The following is a 24388-nucleotide window of genomic DNA, read 5'->3' as shown; positions in this document are numbered from 1 at the left end:
AAGAATTAACCTCTTTGGTGAGTGGTGTGAAGTGTGTAAACCTGGCGATTCATAGACCTGTACCCCTGGGGCTAATAATACATTATATGTTTATAAAAAAATTAAAATTTTTTTTAAATTTAAAAAAGAAATAAAGAATTAACCTCTTATTATTCTTTGTTGTCACTATTTTTTTATTTTTTACATAGTTATAAACCTGATATATGTAATTATGCATCACAAATAGCCTCACAAAGAGCCTTACCCATGTGCACTGAGTAAGTATATATATCGAAATGGAAGATCAAGTGAATTAATTAAATATCACTACTGAATACAAATAACTTTCCCAATAATGCTTTATGATTTAGACAGAATATATTAAATGTTTCAGCAAAGCATTTGACTGAATTTTTAGGACATATTTGGAGGTACATGAAGAAATATGATCTAGTTAACAGCAGAGAGTCAAAGCTGGTTGGATGGTAACATACAGAGAATTCAGACTGATGTAATAGTGGCTACTGAAGTGGATCCCCAGCAGCATTCTGACAACTCTATTCTCTACCATACTTTTATCCATTAAAAAAATGGAGTAGATTATAAATCATGTTTGTAGATGGCACAAAAATGGGATTATAGGTGAAGACTCAAAATAGCTGACTGGTTGTATGCCTGAACTAAAACAGTAATCAGAGTATGCTTGCTTCCATTTCCTCCTCACCCCCATTTTCTCTTCATTAATCCACACTATCTTGGAAAATGACACCATCATCCTCCTAGATATTTAGGATGAAAATCTAGGAGTCAGTCATGACTCCAGTCTTGCCCTCACTCTGGCATCTAATCAATCAACAAGTTCTAGGAACTCAGTGAATTAGGATATAGCACATCTACTCACTGTTCTCCATCTCTGATGCTAAGACAAAAGTATAAGCCCTTGATACTTCTTCACTAAATCATAATTGCTTTGCTGTTTTCTTATCTGTAGTTGCACTCTTCCAATCTGTTCTCTTGTCAGAGTGATCTTTCTAAAAAGCAAATTTAATTTCGTTCCTCAAGGTTTTTCATCAACTTGACCCTTATCAGTTTCTCCAGTTCTTTAAGGCTCCCTGTTGCATTCATGCTCTCTTTCCAATTCTTAAAATCAGTACTTCTCTACCATAACTCCATGACTTTTCTTACATTTTTCCTTTGCTTTAATATTTCCACCTGTGGTATATGGAAATAATGGCATTTTAAGATGACCAGATCCTAATCCCCTGAATCTGTATATCTGACTATATTAAGTGATTTTGCAAAGGCAAATAAGTTGCCAATATAATTAAATTTGTTAATCAGCTTAGGATAGGAAGAGTTTCCTGGATTATCTAGATGGGAGCAGTGTAATTAACAAACCCCTTATAAACAGAAGAAAGAAACAGAGGAGACTTTAAAGAAAATGTAACTACAGAAGAATGGCAGAGATATGCAAGATTATTGACCGAAGATGGAGGAAGAAAGGAGTCATGACTCCGTTCTTGAGACTAGAAAAAAAGCCTCAAACAGCTGGAGAAGGAAGGAAACAAGCCAATTCTCTCTGAGGTCCTCCAGAAAGGAACAGCTCTGCTAACACAGAGAGTTTAACCTAGTGAGATCCATGTTGGACTTCTGACCTATAGAACTATAGGATTAACAAAATCGTGTTAAGATGATGTTTATGGAAATTACCAGGGCATCAACAGAAAACAAACACACTACTCAACCATGTTAATCAAGTGAACATCCACTCATTCTGAGACTCAACTAATGAGGAATATTTGTTCTTGTAAGTGACTTCCATCACAGCACTTTTAATTGTCAATGAGACTTTTATGTTTAATGTCTTTACCTACTACTGAGCTATAAATCTCTCTAGGACAGATACCTTCCCATATACTATGGCTTATTTACTTTTGTATTCCCAGCATCTTGCATGGGAGACTGAGTAGATATTTAAATTCTTTTTTAATGTTTGAAGATGAAATTAAATAGAAATATGTTTCATGCTTTGAAATAGGCTCGCAAAATTAATTGCTGAGTAGAGAATAAGGCTGAATTACCAGCCATTCAGGTGGAAAACCTTACAGGTTTCAGCTAACTAAAATTTTAGTATGTATGAGTCAACAAAACAGTAACACTGATGAATACAAAAACAAACAAAATAACACACACACACACACACACACACACACACACACACACACACACATCTCTGACTATAGGTGTCATTATTTCCAGAACCAAAGAATGCTTACACCTCACTGTGCCATCCCTACTCAGACATCAGGGTACTGTGATTAATTTTGAACATGACTTTAAGAGATATTCTGACAAATTTCAATATACCCAGACCCCGAGGAGATGGCCAGGAAGAACACAAAAAGGATTTAAATGCTGGGAAGAATGGCTTTGGAAACTGAAGTTATAAAATTTGTAAAAAGAAAAATTAGGGTCTGGATGTGACAGTGGGGGATGTATTTTTAGAAGTTATTTTTTTAAATGTGCATGAGGAATTAGACAGACTGTGTTTAACTCCAGATAATTTGAAAACACAGAAAGCACACTGGAGAAACTCAATAAATATCCTAGTTAATAACAATAACAACATGCAGATGGCTAACTGGTGATAGTTTCAGTAGGCATATTTTGATTCAAATTAAGCAGAAAAACTCTTTAATAATTAAAACGCTCCTTTAAAAGACTGCTACAAGTACGCTTTCCTTCTGGACACGGAAACACAGTTTGGATCATCACCATCCCAGAACCAGCAGAAGAGTCTGTGGCATAGGGATTTGGACTAGGGCACTTCCAAAATTTTAGTCAAATTTATGATTCTATTGTTGATTAAGCCCTTTTCCTTGCTAAAGCAATTACACATACACCCCAGTTTTTGTTAAGTTCACATTACACCACTTCACTCTTATGGGAGATCTACAGTAGTACCTGTTTTGACAAGCCAAAAGAAATCCCCAGGACTTTTGCTTTTACAAAAAAACTGAAAAGCAAAAATAACTTCCAGCATTGTTTTGCAGGGAGCCACTACAGAAACAGTGTGCACCAGGAGCAGTAAAAGTGGCCCCTCCAAACTCCTTGCTCCGGAACAACACTCAGCATTTCAACATCAAGCAGCCATACCTTCTAACTTTATCTGTGAGCATCTCTGCTTTATCTCAATTTACTGTGTATACCCTTTAGCAAGATATATCCTAAGGTCTCAGAAGAGCCTAAGAGAGGTCATTTTTTAGGTCAGGAAAATATATTTTAAAACTCCGTGTAAATTCAGGGTAATTACCTCATCACTTTATGCCATTTAAGATTATGAAAGCTTTCTTTCTTTCTTTCTTTCTTTCTTTTTTTAAATTTCTTTTCAGTGTACCAGAATTCATTGTTTATGTACCATTCCCAGTGTTCCATGCAATATGTGCCCTCCATAATACACACCACCAGGCTCACCTAACCTCCCGGCCCCTACCCTTCCAAAACCCTCAGATTGTTTTTCAGAGTCCGTAGTCTCTCATGGTTCGTCTCCCCCTCCAATTTCCCCCAACTCCCTTCTCCTCTCCATGAAAGCTTTCTTAAGAATTCTCTACTTTCAGATAGCAGAGGAAATCTGTACTGTGATTCTCTGAACTTAGTAAATTTCATAATTATCCTGGTTTAAGACACATTACCACATCTTTTCTGAATCCTAGTAAATTATTATTAACTTAAATGTTATCTTTGGGTCCAAAGTGTTAAGAAACCTATCAAACCTAACTATATAATCTCATATATTACTCTCTTATACCACTCTCCCAGAACTTTCATGTAATTTCTAACTCTCCAAAACACACCCGGGAAGGGTATTCAAGTACAGGAAGGAATGGTGGGTATTTTTTTATTGTAGTCCTATCTTTTAACAGAGAAATGCATTGAAGTAAAACAAGTCAAAAGTAAGCTGTGCTTTTTCTTAGTGAGCCATGGAGAACAAAATGTTTACCTGATTTATGCTAAAACTAGTTCATTTTAAACAGAATCTTAACACCCTAATCAAGGAAATAAAAAAAAAGAAAAGAAAACATCTTGCCTTTGTTACTTAGGAGGCAAAAAAGATGACAAGTAATTCTCGCTCGGCATTTTTAGGCTCACTTCAGGTATATATTTTGCATTAATGGTAATACAAAACATTATAAAATAAAATGGAAGGGATGTATCATACATACAGCACAAAAATCCAATTTCTTCTACTCCCCCATTCACCTTACTCCCCTTTTCAACATCTGTGACTCAACGAAACTTTAAAATATGTATACAAGGGATAAATGTCTTTAACTTTAAAAAAAAAAAAATCCTTCCTCCCTATAGTTTATGATTTTAAAAGTTACCTTTTATTTTCCTTGAAAATGATTTGATTTTATTTGAATCATCTATCTGAAAGAGACACCCAATACTCTATCACATGTCTTACAATTGAGAGTTCACTATGTTCTAGAAATACATACTTTAGTCATAAATAATACATGCAATCCTCAAACAAAAAGAGGTAGGTTTTATTCTTCTCATTTTACAGATAAGGAAAATGAGTTTCAGAATGGTCAAATAACTTTCCTGAAGCCCCACAGCTAATATATAAATCGTCGAGGGTCTAAATGCAGCTATATTCAACTCCAATGTCCACGATCTTAGACTATCTACTGTACATTACCTACCAAGCTCTGTCCTCCACGCAAAACTGAAAAAAGCAAACCACTGTCTTCAGTGATCTCACATTCTAATAGCAATGGCTAACAAGTTAATTAATGCAATTCAGCAAAAGAATTTTATAATAAAGGTTAACATTAAGCATTAACAATGGTCCTAGAGAAAGAATAATCCACTATGCTTATTTTATAATAAAAGGTAAATATTAGGTATAACAATGGTCTCTAAGAACAGAATAATTCACTTGATCTAGCAATCAGTGTATATAATGTTTAAATGTTTACTACTAATACAGATAGTCTTTGGAAAAAAAAAAAGTGTTCTTTTCCTGAGTGGATTCTGCTCCTTCCTTGACTCTAATTAGCAGTCATGCCAGTGTGCCTAGATTTCACCAAGGGTCACTTAAGAGCTGGACAATCTCATCTGATGTTTCACTCACCAACAAATATCCGTCTACTTGTCCAGTATCCCATTTCAGCAGATCTCTTTTTAAGAATAGATACATTAACAGATACAGTACCATACTATATGGTACTGGGACACGTGGATGGTTCAGTTGTTTAACCATATGTCTTTGGCTCAGGTCATGATCCCAGGGTTCTGGGATTGAGTCCCACATTGGACACCCTACTTAGCGGGTAGCCTGCCTCTCCCTTGGCCTCTGCCTGCAACTCCCCCTGCCTGTGCCCTCTCTTTCTGATAAATAAATAATTAAATGACATTCTTTAAAAAAAAAAAAAAAGAAATTATATGGTACTTTCAAACACTGCATGTTAGTTAGTTAGTGAGTGAGTAACAGCGTAGGACTACTGAGAGATTTATCTTTAGCAAAAGGTTATGGGTTATTTTCACATGAAACATCTACCCATCTATTTCTAATTCCAATTATTTCCATTATTTCCATAGCTTTCTATCTCCTGAAGTTGTCCTCTCAGGCTGCAACCATTACTCTTCCACATTTTTGTTCCCTGGAGAAATAATGTTGTGCTATCACAGCAGCTACATGATAACACCCCCAGACCCCATCCCCGGAGCTTCTCCCCTTCAGCATTACTCTTCCTGCTTTTCTTTCTACTCACAATTTTTCTTAATTCCCTTCTTTTGTAGATTTTTAAAATCTGATATATCTCCATGTAAGTCTTATGCCTGTGTCAATAATTTCTAAAATGTCTCATAAGAACATTATTTCTTTTTTAATAGACTCCAGGGACCAAATTTCCACCCCTAAAGCTCGGCCTTTGTAGAAATGGCATATTCTTATTTTATTTAATGCCTCTTTCACCATAACCTCCAGGTTTAAAAAAAAAAAGGTATTATAATCAGCTTTTTCATTAAACAGAGATATTTCTTATGTGAGCTTAGCATTTACTATTTGGTTTTCCCTTTGACTCGATCTCTTTACCATGGCCTATTATGGACATTGATCCTAGAATACATTACAAGTTATCCATGGGTGGGCATTACATAAAAAGTTTCAATGTTGTCACATACCCAATTTGATTTTCTTAAGCACCTATCTGCACTCTACACGATGGAAATTTTAATGACCTTTAGCACAAGGTTTGAGAGAGCCTGGTGATATCTTTACTACTCTGAATATCAACATAAAGGGAAGGGCTAACTCAAAAACCGTCTCTTATTTCCCTATCTTTTCATAATGGATCAAATTATCTTAAAGCAAGATACATTTTTTTTAATTAGCAAGAAAAGTCTCTCAATTCAGAAGCAATATGGATTTAATTAAAAACTTGTACATAGTGCTTGCAAGAAGAAATAAATGACCTTTATCACCATGAAATATAAATTTCAACTCCTAAGAGACCAAAAGCCAATTAACTGAGTCAGTAACACTTCACAAAATGGCTGTGCTTTAGAAATTTCTGGGGGAGCTCAGAGGGGTTTTTCAAAGTGTAGGATTCCAATCCATCCTAGGTGGACTAAATATAATTATCAGGCAAGTTCCTTTAAAAAATCAGTATTTTTAAAATGTGACCCTGGTGACTGCTGGGTGGGAGTGAGCAGGGCAGCCAACTTGAGAATTGTGGGGTCGGAACAATGGTAATGAGGTCAAAGTTTGTAGTGATGCTTGAGAAGTCATTCAGAAGGTCTAAGAAGGAGGTAAGTTACTTGACCAGCCTCTCTTAAATAGCAGTCCTCCTTTATATCAGACATTTTTTATTTTTATTTTTTTATTTTTGAAAGATAGAAAGAGAGAGAGAGAGAGAGAGAGAGCAGGATAGAGACAGAGGGAGAGGGAGTGAAAGAATCTTAAGCAGGCTCCACACCCAGTGCAGACCCAATGCAGGGCTCAATCTCATGACCCTAAGATCATGACCTGAGGCAAATTCAAGAGTCAGACACTTAACCAACTGAGCCCCCAGGCACCTCAAGAACATTTTTTTTTTTTTTAAATTAGGGAATGACATATGTGAAGATGTTCAAGAAAAAGGGAATGGTTTCTTAACCCTAATAGGTCATGACATCACTCTTTATAAACAATGAGAGGGCAGTGCCAAACCAAATTGTCCTCACATGCATCAGTCCAAATTCTGGCTTTCTTTTGGAGCAATCAGCATCTCTCCCTTTCCATCACATTGAATGACTCCTAATTTCACTCAGTCTTCTCACAAATACTACTGGTCACAGGAAATACAGACAGGTCAGTGTAAATCCAGGGGCTCTGCTACAGAAGCAATTCAAAATGTATGTCCTACTGTCAGTCAAATATAGTATTCTTTTATCTAAACAAATAATCAGTAGAAAAACAGTCATAATAAGCCATCAACTAATTCTTTTAGGTCGACATAGCATCAAAAATAGCTGTTCCCAAAGTTTAAAGGAAGAGTTCTGGCATATTTTGCTACGAGCTATCTGCAAAAAATCTATGGTTAGCTTGTGAATGAGGATTTCCCTGTGAACTGAAAACATGATTGACCAATTTAGGGATTTCCATCCCTCTGGCAGTACTTTAGTCCAATCTAAATCTGATTGTTTCCTTGAATGGGGTAATTTAATTTTCTCCAAATGTCTACTGACTTTATAATGCCAAGTTTAGAAAATGAAATGGAGAACTGGGTCAGTTGGCCAGGTAATTCATGCCAAAAAATAAAATACTGCTTAGAAACTTCGTATAACACGAGTTGTTTTAATTTCCTGAATAATCTTATCATTTGTCTGAGATGTCAAATTTTCTGCTCTATATCTGGGCTATGTATTTAAAAAATTATTTGAGGTGAAAGAAAACACTATTCTTAGTTCACAACTGTGGCAGAATCCCTGCACTCTACTTGGTGAAAGTAAATACTAATAATAACTGGAGATTACTTCAGCTGTTGCTATTCTGAATGAGCTATCATGTGGCCATAGGCACACAGCAATTCATGCAAAGAAGGCAAAGAAGACAAGCAGAAAGAGGAAAACTGCATTTACTAGAATACACATTCTATATAAGTAGATAGAATTTGAATGTGTAAAAACATGTCCTGAAAAATGGTAACTATTATCACCATGCTCATATTTCTTCATGTGAAAGACCTTGAAAACATCCATTCAGAGAAGTTATGGCTTTATACCATGTATAAGAAGAGTCCCACATAAAGAAGAATCTCATTGGTGCTTTGAGAAATACATGACTAAAACTGAATGAAACCATTCTCTCTCCCCCTGTCTGTCACTCTCTCTTTACCAAAAGGACAAACAATAAGACACTAATTTTAAGGGAACTATGACCTCAGGCACTGTAGTTGGTCCTTGCTTTTTGCTTTGGTGATTCCCAGTCACTGTAGTTCTTCAGTGCAAGTTCAGTAAGTTAGGACACCTGGCTGTGGACCCGGACTACTTGGTAAAGCATTTCCTTGAATATATGATCATTCATCCCTGGGCTGGGGAAAAAAAATCAAAGAGCCTTAGGGTATATATAGCTATTTGAGGGCTTGAGAAGAGTCAATATATTTCTTTTTAATGTTAGAGGCACAAGTCAAGCTATAAGAACAGGAAGTACAGCAGATCTATTTCATGCTTTGAAACTTTCTCTCTCACAAAGAACCAAAAAGCACTTCTGACAGTCACAATGAATAATGCTGTTTAGAAGTCAAATGTACAAGAGTTTCTTCCTGCTACCTATGCACACACAAAGGTGAATTACTGTTCCTTTCTTAAAGAAACATTACTTTAAGACTGGTTATCAGAGGAATTTGAAAGGAAGAGCTTGATTATCAGTGGTCCTTGGGGTGGTTTTCAAATCCCTTCCAAATTCTCTGAGATCACCTAAATTGGGCAGGAAACAAGGAAGATCAAAAAGGTCAAGCTGAGTCCACACTTCTAGTTCAAGGAGAAAAAAAATCTGTTTTTATTAATCTAGTATGTCCTTCATGGGAATATTTACTTCAAAGCAAAAGAGAAAAATAAATATTAAAATTAGTTTATTATAAGAAATAAAAAATACTATCTGTAGTAAAATCTAAAAGAAAATTTTACACATTTGTTTAGCCAATTAGTTCAGTCTTTAACCAAGGATTACTGAGTACCTACTTATGACAGCCACTGTTCTAGGGGCTCTTGAGATACGTCAGGGTAGGGTAAAATCTCTGCCCTCCTGTATTCTGGAGGGAGAAAGACAATAAACACTGAAAAAGTAAATGAAAAAAAAAGTATGTTAGAGGCTAATAGTCACCATGGAAGAAAAACTAGACGGGGGTATGATAGTTCAGGAGAAAGGCAAATTGTAGTATTGAATAGGATCATTGCAGTAAGTCTCTTGAGAAAGTGATAATTTGAACAAAATCTTGAAGGATGTGAGTATGCTACCCAATTACTTAAGTATATCTAGGTAATTATATGTTATTTTCTAGCAAAGATATTATGTAGGAAGGGAAATCCCTAATTAGCTTTTCCTTTAAAATCTGGTTTTCAGGTGTCTAAGTGGTTTCCTATAAACTCAACTCATATATCATTCTATGGAGTTCTTACTCAGGCAAATCATTAATTCACAAAAAAGTTTTCTCTGGATAGTCACTTTGAGTCCCTGAGAAAATCTTTACCTCCCTGTTCCCTTCAGCCTGCAAATTTGCACCTAAAAAGCAGCACTTTGTTGATGTACTCCTAGGTTTGTTCAAAGGGGAGAAAAGTCCATTTCAACTTCATCATTGTATGAAAGAGAAAGATGAAAGTGTTGAGTTACAGAAATATCTAAATAATTTTGGTTAAGTAGAATAAACCTTTAATGCTTTATTGTACCAATACTCTTTGTAGTATAGGCTATCAGGACAATGAGATCCAATTAGTTATAACGTACAATAATCAAATATTTATAAATTATAGTATTTATTTATATGACAGAAGATACTAAAAAATTAATACTGTGTTTTAAACCTTTGGCAAATTACAGATCATTAGGTTTGAAATTCATTTAATCTAAATGTACAGATTATCTTCTTGTATTTCACTGTCACCATCAATAAAAACCATCTTCTAAGTACTTATGCAATTCGTCATGTAACATATCCTTGAGAGTGGAGTATTTTCTATTAGTCCATATTGCATATCATAAGATGGATATATGTAAGGCTTTATTACTTGCCCAAGGACAAATATAGGATCTGAACCCAGGTCTCATGACTTCATGGACTCTTGCCCATCATACCATACTGCTCTCTTACGACAAATTAAAATTTTATACCATTAAAAGGAAACCTTGAAATGAGAATCAATAATATCCTCTATAATACCCTGATTGGTTTCTTTCACACTACCTTTAAATTTATTTTGTAAGAATAAGAGTATGAAACTTTGTTTCATGATTATCAGTGTGTAAAAAAGTCTTTAAAGTTTCCTTAAGGTTGGTTATTTTCTATCAGTTATTTTAGTTCAAATTTTACACAATGTTTTGTCTATCATCATAAGCAATATCTCCTATCATGCTTCATAATCAAAAGTACCATTTCTTAGATAATCTGCAATGTTCTTCCCTATTCCAAATTCTATGAGTCTTTTTTTTTTTTTAAGATTTTATTTATTCATTTGAGAGAGAGAGAGATGAGTAGAGGGAAGAGGCAGAAGGAGAGGAAGAAGCAGACTCCCTACTGAGCAGGGACCCATAAGGGGCTCGATCCCAGGACCAGAAGATCATGACTTGGGCCAAAATCAGACAGTTAACCATCTGAGCCACCCAGTTGCCCCTAACTTCTTTTTTTAAGATTTTATTATTATTTATTTATTTTAAATATTTTATTTATTTATTTTAGAGAGAGAGAGTACAAGAGGGGAGAAGATAAAGAAGCAGGTTTCCCACAAGCAGGGAGCCTGACGCGGGACTCAATCCCAGCACCCCAAGATCATTACCTGAGCTGAAGGTAGACACCCAACCGAATAAGCCACCTAGGTGCCCCAAGATTTTCATTTTAGGGGGCTGCCTGGGTGGCATAGTCACTTGAGTGTCCAACTCTTGGTTTTGGTTCAGACTATGATCTCAGGTTATAAGATCAAGCCCCCTGCCAAATCTGCTTAAAATTCTCTCTCCCTTTCTCTCTGCCCCTCCCCCACTAAAATAAATAAATAAGTCTTTAAAAAATAGAAAATTTTATTTTTAAGTAATCTCCATACCCAACATGTGTCTTAAAGTCACCAATCCCAAAATTGAGTCAAAGATCCCACAGACTGAGCCAGCCATGTGCCCCCAAAATGCAAGGATTCTATTTAAAGATCCAGAATCCTTTAGTATATGAGCTAAGAACTCTGGAAAATTACAATTTTCTTTAAAATCACTGGCCAACACAATTTAAAAAATATTCCTTCTTACCAATCTAAATGTCTTGATGTTGGTTTCTGAACAAAATCTAGATTAATAATAAATATTTTCAAATAGACAGATAGATAAAATCATTACTTTGGAAAAGGGATCATCTTTTTATTTTATTTATTTATTTAGTAGGCTCCATGCCCAATGTGGGGCTTGAACTCATGCCTCCAAGATCAAGAATTTGATGTTCTACTGACTGAGCCAGCCAGGCACCACAGGAATCATTCTTTTAAAGTCTAGTTGCCATGGGATGCCTGGGTGGCTCAGTTGGTTAAGCAGCTGCCTTCGGCTTGGGTCATGATCCCAACGTCCTGGGATCGAGTCCCACATCGGGCTCCTTGCTCCCCAGGGAGCCTGCTTCTCCGTCTGACTCTGCCTTCCACTCTGTCTGCCTGTGCTCGCTCTCGCTCACTCTCTCTGACAAATAAATAAAATCTTTAAAAAAAAAAAAACTTAAAAAAAAAATAAATTAAATAAAATAAAGTCTAGTTGCCATAATAAAATTTTTTGCTATTTTTCATCTGTTTCAGTAAAGCTTATAAATTTATACTTATACTATTTCATTCTTAAAAATATTAGACTGTGGAGAGTCCTTTCTGTGCTCTTCTCCAAGGATAAATTAATCTACTACAAGTCTAATAAAGTCCTTGTTTAGTTTATTAGTTGTTCAATGTCACCACTGTTTATAGAATGTATAAAGATATGTGAAATATCTCATCCCAGAGCCAAGAGTACAGAGATTCAAAAGAGCTGGGACTTATTAATAAAAACTATGACAAAAATGATTGAATTACAGCAAGAGATAATACATGAATATCTACTTTAAAAGTAATTTTTCTTTGTTATACCCAGTAATGATAAGCACATAGGCTAAAGAAAAACTAAAAAATTCTAAATTCTAGTCATATAAGCTTCTATGCATTTTATATTGTTTGAGATATTTATAAAGATAATGAAGATATTTAGTGTCTGATCTTATAAAGTGAAATTCTAGTCTTTCCATGTCCTATAACTGTGAATGAGGAGCATCCCTTAGTATTGACAGTAAAATACCAGATAATTCACAATAAATTACTGCTTAGTTTTCATATGCACTAAATGTAGGCATTTCAATACAGTAAAATTCTGTCAACATTCACAAATGCTTCTGAATAATGAAGAATCCTTAATATTATAATGTTAAATAAGGAAATATGATTTTAAAAGCCTTACTGAAAAGAAATATGATATTTTCAAAATCAAATTAAATCTACATCCAAAACCACAGTAAAATGTGTTCAAAAGTTATAAAACAAATATGCATCATAATGTTGGTGAATTGAAGTTGGATACTTCACACACAAATTAGTAATGCAAGAACTGAAAGATGGTAACAAAAATCATAAAACAAAGGAAAATGTATAAAAAACACTAAATGCTTTTTTCTTCCCATAAATATTAATCATATCAAATCTATTTTAAGAGTAAATAATAAATGTTAGCTGTCATGTGACATTACAGATAAAATTTTAAAACACATTTTCTTTGATACTGTTAACTAGTGGAACCACTTATATCTAGTTATTGATACAATTAGTCTTGAGGAAAATCTATTTTTTTAAATAAATTATGTAATTTTAAGATCTTAATTTTCACTAATACAATAAAGTTTAGGCTCCTTTTCAATAATTTTATGCCTGACAGCAGTATTTGTAATACCTTGACCTTCTAGAAATATGAGAAACCTGGATAATCAAACACTTAATGTTTCATTTGAAATGGTCAAATGTACATTCACGTTGCAAACATGCTGTAGATTTTATGAATGCAGGAACAGCAAATATGCTCATATCACAGGATAAGACATAAATTTTGGCTCTTTTGGAAACTTGCAATCCAAACCCAATCTAAACAGATCTTTTGGTATATTACAGTTGTACAGTGAGATTTAAAACAACAACAGCAAAAAGAAACAAAAATCTCATGGAAACCACATAAGATAGCATAATATCAGATCTAACTTTCAGGAAAATTCTTGTATTGTATGAACAATGAAACCTACCAAATAAAATTTGGTCATTTGACACTGTGACAACAAATCACATTAAAATTCTTGAAAAACCTTAAATACAAAGACGCATTGACTTCACTTCTTACAGACCCACTGCCATACATAGGCTAAGATTTATTGAAGTGATGTCTTCGGAACGATGCCTTACTAGAAAGAAATACTGCAGCTCTGGAAAAAGGATATGAATGATAGGAAGCAAAAAAGTTGAGAGACCAAGAAGAGCGAATTCCATGTAATTTGTTGCTGAAATTATTTTTAGTTACTTGCATAAATTTCCTCTTCCTTTTCTACCCTCTACTTCATCAACTCCAAACCCTTCATGTCTTCCTCTACATATCTACTTCTTCCAATGTGCACTGCTCCCACCTCATACACATATGTCCTTAAGTCATGAAAATGGTAATTCAAGATACAGTAAAAAAAAGTATTCTGGAAATGCAATGTTTAAAAAGAAAGTCAAGCTTCCTGCCCTCATGGAGCTTACACTCTACTAGGAAAAGTTAATATTAAATATATAATCACTCATACAAATATATAATTACAATTCAAATGATTGCTATAAAGGAAAATGCAAGTCTCTAATCAAAGCACTGACATACATTAATTCTTAAAATTAACTATTAATAGCTCCTGTGCTATTAACCAGCCACGATGGCTGGATTTGCAGGGTAATTTACTTTTTTGGCATTTTCTGATGTAAGTGGTCATTCACTTCTCTCAGACAACCATTAGAGTAAAGTATGAGTCAACAAAATATTACTGAAATAAAGTGACCAGTTAAACAATCATGGAAAGAAAACAAACAACAACAACAAAAAAAAACCCACAAAAATACAATTCAATTTCCAGGCAAATAAACCTAAATTCTAAATAGAATGGAGAATAAAGTTAGTATTGTCAATGTTCCTAAGAATACTAATGACAAATTTCAAGCCTCAAAATGTTGAAAATAGAGCTGCCCTATGACCCAGCAATTGCACTACTGGGTATTTACCCTAAAGATACAAACGTAGTGATCCAAAGGGGCACGTGTACCCGAATGTTTATAGCAGCAATGTCCACAATAGCCAAACTATGGAAAGAACCTAGATGTCCATCAACAGATGAATGGATCAAGAAGATGTGGTATATATACACAATGGAATACTATGCAGCCATCAAAAGAAATGAAATCTTGCCATTTGCAACAACATGGATGGAACTAGATCGTATCATGCTTAGCGAAATAAGTCAAGCGGAGAAAGACAACTATCATATGATCTCCCTGATATGAGGAAGTGGTGATGCAACATGGGGGCTTAAGTGGGTACGAGAAGAATAAATGAAAGAAAATGGGATTGGGAGGGAGACAAACCATAAGTGACTCTTAATCTCACAAAACAAACTGAGGGTTGCTGGGGGGAGGGGGTTTGGGAGAAGGGGGTGGGATTATGGACATGGGGGAGGGTATGTGTTTTGGTGAGTGCTGTGAAGTGTGTAAACCTGGTGATTCACAGACCTGTACCCCTGGGGATAAAAATATATGTTTATAAAAAATAAAAAATTATAAAAAAAAAAAAAAAAAGAAAGAAAGCAAACACAATATTCACAAAGCCCATTTGGATCCATCTAGCCACAACCAGCAGAAGCAAGGTTGGCCCTGAATAACACCTCTCTTCAGCTATCCCAAAGAAAGCTAAGGATTCACTGAAACCAAGTTTATTCCTAACTGCATCCAGTTGAAGGTGACATGTCCTTGTTCAGAAAACATGAAAACAAATTATTTGCATTTGAAGTAGAATGATAAATATGACAAATATGAGGAAAGATGGCCTATGGGAAGGTGAGAAAGCTTTCATTTCATTCATTAGGATTCTATCAGCACATATCAATGACCCTTAACACACCTCCTTAACATGGCTTAGCTGTTCTTGTCATGTAACACATCATAAGGGATTCTGCAGTTTCAAACCCTGAAAAATTAATTAGGGAGTATGAAAGGATCCACACCAACTATTTAAGGATACATCACAAAGCAATATATCAGTGCTTACCTCTAGGGAGAAGACTGAGAAGGATGAAAAAGGTTAACAGCAGGAATGATTTCTTTAGATGAGTAACTTTTTTTTTTTTTTTTTAAAGAAACAGCATTCATCTATCACTGGGAATTTAAAAATTTAGAAAATATTTCAAAATCCACATACAAAAAATCAAAATGAAAATGATAAAGTTCTTGAATCCAATTCTGCCTCTTGAAAGAAAGAAAAGAAAGAAAGACAGACGGACAATAATGCACAGATTTCATTCCGGAGTCCCTGAATTCACTACTGCTAAAGGGGGCAGCAGTGTCAAGAAAAATATTCTAGGCTTGTACTGTGATAGAAAGATTTGGGAAGCATTAATTTACAATGCAAATCAATTATTTCAGACTGGACAGGTTGAACACCTATTTTGTGCACAACTAGGACTTACTTGATATTAGAAGCTACAATGGAAAGTTTCTAGGTATTCTTTTGATTCCTTTGACATGTGGCACAGGACAAGAAGAGCTACCTAAGGGAGCTCCTGATTCATGTTATCTTTATCTTTTCTGAATGCTAATCACATTTTACCATTCTCAGTACTTCCATTCTATCATTTATACTAACTCATCCACATGTTTTCATTTCCCTTCTATAGTAAAACTCTTTGAATGTGCATATTCCATGTCATAGTCAAGATAGTATTTTTGAAGAGTTGATAAACTGATTTACGATGAAAAAAGACTTACAAATCACGTTTCTCATTTCTATACATCTAATTAACCAACATATAAAGGTTACCACTCTGGCTTGCAAAATACTCAAATCTATCTTAAAATCTTCTTTCCGCATTTAATGACAAAAAGCAACCTCGTCCCATAAACAGAAGAAAAACGTAAAGGAAAAACCAAATTCCTGCACACTGTAGTTTTGTGCTGATTGAGGAATGAAAAGTACTGAAGTAAAATATGTTTGACACACATGCCAACAGAAAATATTTAAGACTGACATACTAAAACTGAATGAAGTTAAGTGACACTTAACATTAATTACATCAAAACAAATATCAGCTGAGTATAAACATGAATTTTTCTGTATGTGGAGTTAAACGGTTATAGAATTAGAAGATTATTTTTGAGTTACTTTTTTACAACACAATGTATATGTGTATATATATTTAGAAAGTTTGTGTTTATACATGCATTCATACATATACAAACACATAAGCATATACCTCATTCAGCCAGTAAAACAAAATATAAATACAGCACCCTCGTTGCCATCCCAAGTCCTCTAAGAAGGAACATGGTAGGAAATGCCCACTAAACAAGGGAAGTAAATGGGAATTTGACATCAAAAGTTTAGAAAGCATCCCAAATGGCACAGGAAATCTCTGAAACAATTGATAAAAACAGTCATTTGTGTAGTTGCTGTAAGGCTTAAAATAAGATTAAATTGTATTATTGGAAATGGTTGACCAAAACGCAAACTGCAATAGCATATGTTCTTTTATTATTGGCTCAAAATACCCAAGCAACATTTGTTTCTAAAGCTCAATTTTACACATTTAAAACTGATATCATTTCTTTCTTATTGCCTGGCTCACGTTCAGGTACTTTTTCAAGCAGAAAAGTTTCCCTGCTAGATGACACAAATGTAAAGGTGAAGAACTATGAGCTTTTGTCCCAATTCAGATTAAGATTCAGAGCACAAGAAAACTCAGAGAATTTAGGACAACACGCATTCTTGCATTTAAAATAAAAACAAAAGCCATTAAAAACAAAAACAAAACAAAAAACAAAGACTAGAGACGAAGGGCACATTCAGTAACATGTAGTTAAAAATGATTCGTTTGAAGATGATACATATTTTCCAGAGCTAGTATCAACTACTTCTTGCTGATGAAAACACTAAACACAATGTGGATGGCTCTAAATGGCAAAGTAAGCATGCTTTTAAATCCGGCATCAATGTTGTCAAGGAGTACACATGCCTGACTTACCAAGTGATGCAGAAATGTACATCTGGTTGATAACGTTCTTAAAACAAAGTTAGTATGTGCAAAAGAAAGAGCAGGCTTATCTTGTCTGCCTCTTTCACGGTACTGCCTTTTCCAGTTATTGTGGAATTAATGCATATACATGATGTCTAGCAGGCGACAAGGTGATGAGGGCACCACAGCACCATTTCAATGCTGCACATGCGTGCACTTACATCCCAATGCAAAATGGCTGGGGCAAATGTGCTCCCGAGTTAAATGTTTGAGGAGGATGTATTTATGGTGACGACACTCATCATTTAACTACCATTAAATGATACTGCAAAAAATGATACTGAAACTTGTAGCTAATTTCTACATATACTAATTATATAAGCAGCAATGTGGAAAAAATCACTCTAAAGAGCAAGAAAAAAAAAGAGTGGAACATTTTCATGGATTTCTCTTACCTTAAATTAATAAAATATTCACTAACACTCATACCTACCTCTCAGTGCCCATTACTAATGCAAAAAGGTCTAAATACATTTTCATAATGTATACACACTGTAATTCATACAGATGATATTAAGAAGAAATAAAATAATGTAATACCTTTACTTTTACCTATGGATTTGATGAAATGGTTCCATGAAGAAAGGGTTTCCATACAAAGAGAATAAAAAGAGAAACAACAATAAGAATTATGAATATATGTAAATGCACTACTCTTTGAAAATTAAACAAGACAAGAAAGTTTAAATAAGGGTTTGAAAACACACAGAGATATAATCAGCACATGTTGAGAAATCTGCCTTTTTTTTTTTAAGGCAACATGCAAAAAAATTGAAACACCCATGCTCACTTTAAAAGATGACACAGAAAAGAAGATATGACTATACTGTATGTAGAAGAATTATTGATTCTGTGAAACACTATACTCAGCATTTTAGAAGCCAGAAGCCAAAGATGTCTGCATGTTCCCAAACTGCCATGCATGGGTGAAAAATGGACTCTTTTTGGTACAGTAGGTTAAACTGAATATCAGATATTAACTTCTGATGGTTCTTGTTTTTTTTTTTTTTATTAGAGCTACCCTTATCTGCATATGCTTATAAATATATGGAAATTTTCAGTCATAAATTCTTATAATTCATTTATCTGCAGATATTATAGTACGAAGAATGAAGAAAAATAAAAGACAAAGGATCAAACCAACAAATAAAGGGAAGAAAAAGGTGAAAAAATGTGAACAAAACTTATGTATTTAATTTGCAGCCAGATAATTTGCAAGCATTTGCCCATCCTTTGCAGTGATGGTTTAAAGCAGCTACAGAACAAGAAAACACTGAAAGCAGAGTGGAAAAGGAACAGAGCCCATACCTTGGTCGCCCATCATCAGGTGCGCCAGACCTTGAAGGGAAACAAGAGCACAGTCAGCAATAAACAAGGGAGCATGGGAAGGCAGGGTTGTCACGGTGACAAAAATGTTCAGTGACAGACACCTTGTTTCCTATGAGACATGTCTGTATCACAGAGGCAAATCAAAAAGTATTCTTTCAACCCCTGGTTGGAATGCTTTGGGGCAAAGAGCTACAGTACTGCAATTTAAACACTGGCATATGCTGCCCTGTGTATTTCTTCAATGTATCAGTTGGAACAATCAAGAGCATAAAAGCATGACTTAAAATCCAACCAATCCCTTAAATATTGCATCTGCCCATTGTGCCCTTTGATGAGACAGTTTGGAACACTGCCACCACAGGGCTTCTTCTTCTTTGGTGATGAAATCATATTTTAAAAAACCCAAAGGAATATCTGAAACATGGGCTGGGTCTGATCTTTTTCCCCTCATCAAAAAAATGAGAAGTTTTATAATTAAATTAAAAAAAAATCCTTAGTCACACTGAAATGATAATGCAGAAATGTCTCCTTGTCTGACACATGTAGCAACTGACTAAGCTTGTTCAAATACAAAAAAGGACTATTAAACATGCAGCTGTAAAGTTGGAATTTGCTACAGAATAATGTTTTTAGGAACAATGGATCAGCTTTAAATAGGCTCAAGTAATTTTCCATGGGGAACAAAACTATTTAGTCTTTTACTTAAACATTACCCAAACACTGAACTATGAGTTAATGTGGACATATATATTTAATCATGTTTTATATTTTTATATAAATCATAATTTCATCAAGGAAGTTTTCTACAATACTCAATTCCCTTTATTTAAATTACTTATTAACTGTTGCTTGACAATTTACTTCAGTTTGAAGATCACTCCTTTTCTAAAGAATACTGCTAATGTTCTTTCAAAAAACTCACTATCCAAGAAGATTCTTTTTACTGAGAGGCATTAACTCCTAGTCCTTTATTCCACATTCGGAAGCAAAGCTACTTCTCAAATTCATATCTATTTCAAGAATATGGGAAAATGTTAGAGCAACATAGTAATACATACAGCAATTTAAATATTTATATTTAATTTCCTAATGTTATTTCAAATATATTTGAGACTTTATTGAATGACATGATATTATACACCATTTATGTCAATGTTGAAATAATCTGCATTATTTCCTTAAAATTTTAGGAGTTTTTAAACATCCTGTAGGGTAGATACAATTATAAATCAACATAAAATCAAAATATGAAGACTACTGAACACAGAAGTGCAATGGTTCTGTAATATCGCCTCTTTTTGTATTTTCAATGTGATTATAACAAAAAAAAAATCACACAGGCAGATTAAGACATTTGTGATCTGTTAGTGATTCTGCATAGATTATGTAATTTTCATTTAGTTTATGTTTCAAAACTACTATACATATTTCCTAAACATGGTTTATAATTTTTTATACAGAAATCATGGCATGATCTCTGTATAAGATCTAACTTCAAGAAAATATACAAGACACTTCTAATGGTAGTTATGAATACCATCTCAGAAAGGATGGAAGTTAATAAATCTCAAAAGCATTCACATTCTTCATGCTAGACTTTCTTACCTCTAAGGGAGTTACACTATATTGTCAAATCAAGTTATAAATAGGAATGTTGCAATCATGATTGAATAAAATTTATTACAATAGTTTATGGGCCTATCTTCTGAAAATCTTGTTAAAATTTTTCAAGGGATGCATGTGTGAGGAAAGAAGCACTTGGGCTTATTAGGCTGATTTTAAAGCTCTTGGAATGCAACTGGATTTAAAGAGAAAGAATAAAAACATGGAACATTTTACAGAATGGTTAAGGAAATGCAAAAGAAGTTGAAAAGATACTTATTAAAAGAAATTCAACCTCAGTTAACATGCATAATATAAATGATACTGATTTTGAAAGACGTCAGACCTGCAGGGTAACATCATCTTTATCAAGTGCATATTCACATGCTATTAAAATTATAGTCTAGAAAAACAGAAACCATAGACAGAGCCAACCAACACTTGAAAAAATAGGCACTGATGATTACTTTTAAAATCTTCATCTATTTTACTTAAATAATGGAATAGAAATGTTTGGCAACTAAGCAACTAATGTTCAGCTTGGTATTTGTGAAAGTATCACAAAGAGTAGGCTGAAGCCTGTTATTGGCCAACTTTGGGTTACCATGAATTGTTCTCTGAGACACAAATCTTAGTAGCTTTAATAGCTAGCTATCTGTAACCTCAGATGGGAAGTCTTTTTCTAAGATATCTGCCAGTCTATTTTTACAGAATGTCTCTATTTCAAAATATTGCAACAAAATAAAATATGTAAAACACTTCTGAAATATAAACATTAGTTAAATGTACATGCAAGTATGCTGTGATTATTCAAGTTGAGAGAACATCAGCTTCCCTCTAAGAGTTCTTTGGTCTATCTAGAGATAGGTTTGTTTGGTAGCACACTGACTTATACATTTAAGCTCTTTAAAGATGAGAAGGTTGAAATATGTTTTAGTTTGTGGATTCTACAGGGAAAAAATGTGTAACTTTCTCAAAGAGATAATTTTGGAAAAACTTCAATAAATATTATTGTTTTATTTAACAGACACAGAATATGACAAATATACTTACCAGTAATCATTCTGGAGTGCTGTTTACTTTCATTTCCAGTGGCCAGTGGCTAATTTTTTAATCTAAATTTTTGCCTCTTATAGTCAATGCTTTATTCTGTGTTCTTTATATAAGTCAAATCATTTGAAATTAAACTAATGAGATTGAGGTGATGTGATGCTAAACATTTCCAAAAGAAAATAGATCATTTTGATTAAAAAAAAATGGAAAAAAATATCATGCACTGTGTTCTGAAACTGTAAAGAAATACTTTCTCATTTAAAATAAAAGAAGCAGGATTGTATCGTTTTTTCCATACAGAACACTGCAATAAGTATTCCAAGTTTTATATGGGATACTCGATCCATCAAGTGTTGGAGTAAGGGTGAAGGAGTTTCATATACTTAGAGTCTGATGGGGCTGCAAGTGCGTGTTCTCTATGAAAAGTGATACACAATCCAGAAATCAACAAATGCTCAGAAGTTCAACTTACCGTCTAAATTCAAGATGTACTCTATTAATACTAAGAAATAAAAGGCAAATGAGAGTTGGAAAAAAAAGTTGAAAGCACCCACCTTCCACATTGTTGTCTTCTGAAAGCACATGACAAGGAGGGAGAGAAAAGGAAAAACATTCATTAAGCAGCATGCAGACTGGACCTTTGCCTTTGCATGTCTTCCTCATGCAAGGCACCAAACACATCATGCAAGTGCTCCATGACTACCGTTCAAAGGGCAAACAAAACCACGGGAAGCAGGTTCCCGCCTAGTGACAGCATTTAAAGAATGTGAGACAAAATTTTGATAATACTGTCATGTCCTGAGCAAGGAACTTTAATAAGTCTTTTACTATTCTGTATAAAATAAAAATTATTCTTAATGTTGCTGATGTGGTTTTCCTAGGCAATTATTTTTAAAGCTTTATTTATTTATCTATTTACAATTCCAAAAAAAATCTATTCCTAACTCTGATTTGGACTTGGATAAAATAAGGTCCATTGCCAAGAGCCATGAAATTTCACTTAAAGATATTCCATTTTTCCAAAATATATAATGCATTTATGATCATGGCCTTTAAGTATTTCTAATACTTCAATTTCTTTCCTTAAACAAAACATAAACCTATGTAACTAAAATTCACAATATGGCTTATATTAGTGTGTTCATATTTCATTGCAAATAGTGGTAGTTTATTGTAATTTGTTTAAAGGTTAAGTTTTAAAACTGTTGACTAGGAAAAGTAATCATTGCAAGGGAAATCCATTTGGGATGTGTCCATTAGGCAAATTTATCATGATTCATTGATTTTGTCCTTCCGTACAGGGTCGGAATAAGAATATAGTTAATATAAAGACAATATTTGGTGAATTTCCCTTTATGTTTCCATATAATCTACATTATATTTGCATTTCATATATTTGCATGTATTTCCATATGTGCACATATATACGTATATATACAAACACACACACAATACAAGCAGATTTTGCATGTACTTCCTACACATAAACACTGGAAGTGTATGGGATTTAAACTATTTTTAGTAACTACTAAACAATTCAAGTACTATTGATATACAAGGTATACAAGGCTTGGCATCCGTGTGAGAAACGGAAGAGAGTGAGGGCTGTTTCTAGGACTAAGGCAACAGCAAGGTTTCAATACTTATCAAATGTTTTCAGTAATAAAATATAGCCATGTTGACATTTTTAGTCTCATTCTTTTATTTAATCAGCTGTAATTTTAAAAGTGGTTATTTGATCAAAATCATTTATAAAGAACAAAACAATAGCAAGTATAGAAATTTTGAGAAAAACCACTTATAAATGTGCCATTTCATAAGGGTCAACAAAACTCTTTTTAATTGTTAATGTTACTGATGAATTAAAAATCATCAATTTTGTTTAAAATGTATTAGCTGGAAACTGAAATATCAACATAGGCACATTTACTGATCAGGTCCTAACACATAATAAAAAATAGCTAGTCAATAAATGAGGACAATAACACCTATACAAAATACTTAGTTTGCCAGAGTTTATTTTAAAAGATATAACCAAAAAAGACAAATATTTGATATGTGATATTCATTTCCTGATTGGTTTGGTTTCTAATCTGCTAAATAAGGAATTAAGACTGCATATGCTATTTTTCAATGGCAACTCTGAAATGAAAGGGACACAAATATTAAAGATTTATTTCACTACATTGAAAGTTACCCAAAGGTACAGATTATTTTAATGTTTAAGACACACTTTTGTTTTATGTTAACCACCCTTTGAAATTCTACTCCTCGTTTAAGATGCTTGTTTCATATATAGAACAACAAAATCAGGGAGTTTAGAGGAGAGACAACTATCAAAATGGTCTATCATTTACTATGGCTCTACTTAATTTCTGTAAACAAAAACTGGCAAACATGATTGTGAGCAGCACAGTCTCAGGAAAATGATTTTTTGGTCAAGTTTTGCATGAAAATCTACCAGTAAACAAAAATGAAAAACAAAGTAAAACAGGCCCAGGCTCCACACCAACTTGTATAAATGTGCTAATAAGTAAGATAAGGAAAGGAAGTTGTGCTATAATAAAATCAAGGTCATTGATTCTGATCCCCTGAGAGTTTTCTTCTTTCACTGTTAACTAAGACACAGGGCCACAGGAAGCGCACTGATCTTGCCCTGCCACCCAGCATATTTCTGAGTTTGTATTCACAGAGAGATCCAGCTAACCAAGGGGACCCCTTGTATGCAAATCCAAGACATGCCCAAGGTGTAAACAAATCTTGATTTGACCAAGTTCAGAAAAATGGGCTGTCACAGAAGACTTAGATTAAAAAATAATAATAAT

General features: G+C 34.0%; 1 protein-coding gene across 32 annotated transcripts in view; it reads right to left on the bottom strand.

Annotated features, from left to right (window-relative positions):
• The window catches only part of NRXN1 (neurexin 1), a 1174729-nt gene that overhangs the window by 1039030 nt on the left and 111311 nt on the right, over nucleotides 1-24388 (bottom strand). For 22 of the 32 annotated variants that reach the window (XM_082745371.1, XM_082745351.1, XM_082745353.1 and 19 more), the window contains exons 3-4: nucleotides 22118-22135; nucleotides 18888-18917 (exon numbers count right to left, since the gene is read on the bottom strand). The exons of the other annotated variants lie outside the window; for them this stretch is intronic. In XM_082745371.1, the coding sequence (XP_082601497.1) occupies nucleotides 18888-18917; nucleotides 22118-22135 (48 nt within the window). The remainder of the gene's footprint in view (nucleotides 1-18887; nucleotides 18918-22117; nucleotides 22136-24388) is intronic. 32 annotated transcript variants of the gene reach the window in all.

This window comes from Mustela nivalis, assembly GCF_964662115.1.
Source record: "Mustela nivalis genome assembly, chromosome: 8".
Taxonomy (NCBI): Eukaryota; Metazoa; Chordata; class Mammalia; order Carnivora; family Mustelidae; genus Mustela; species Mustela nivalis.
The sequence above is the reverse complement of the archived record's forward strand: the minus strand, read 5'-3'. Positions and strand labels throughout refer to the sequence as shown.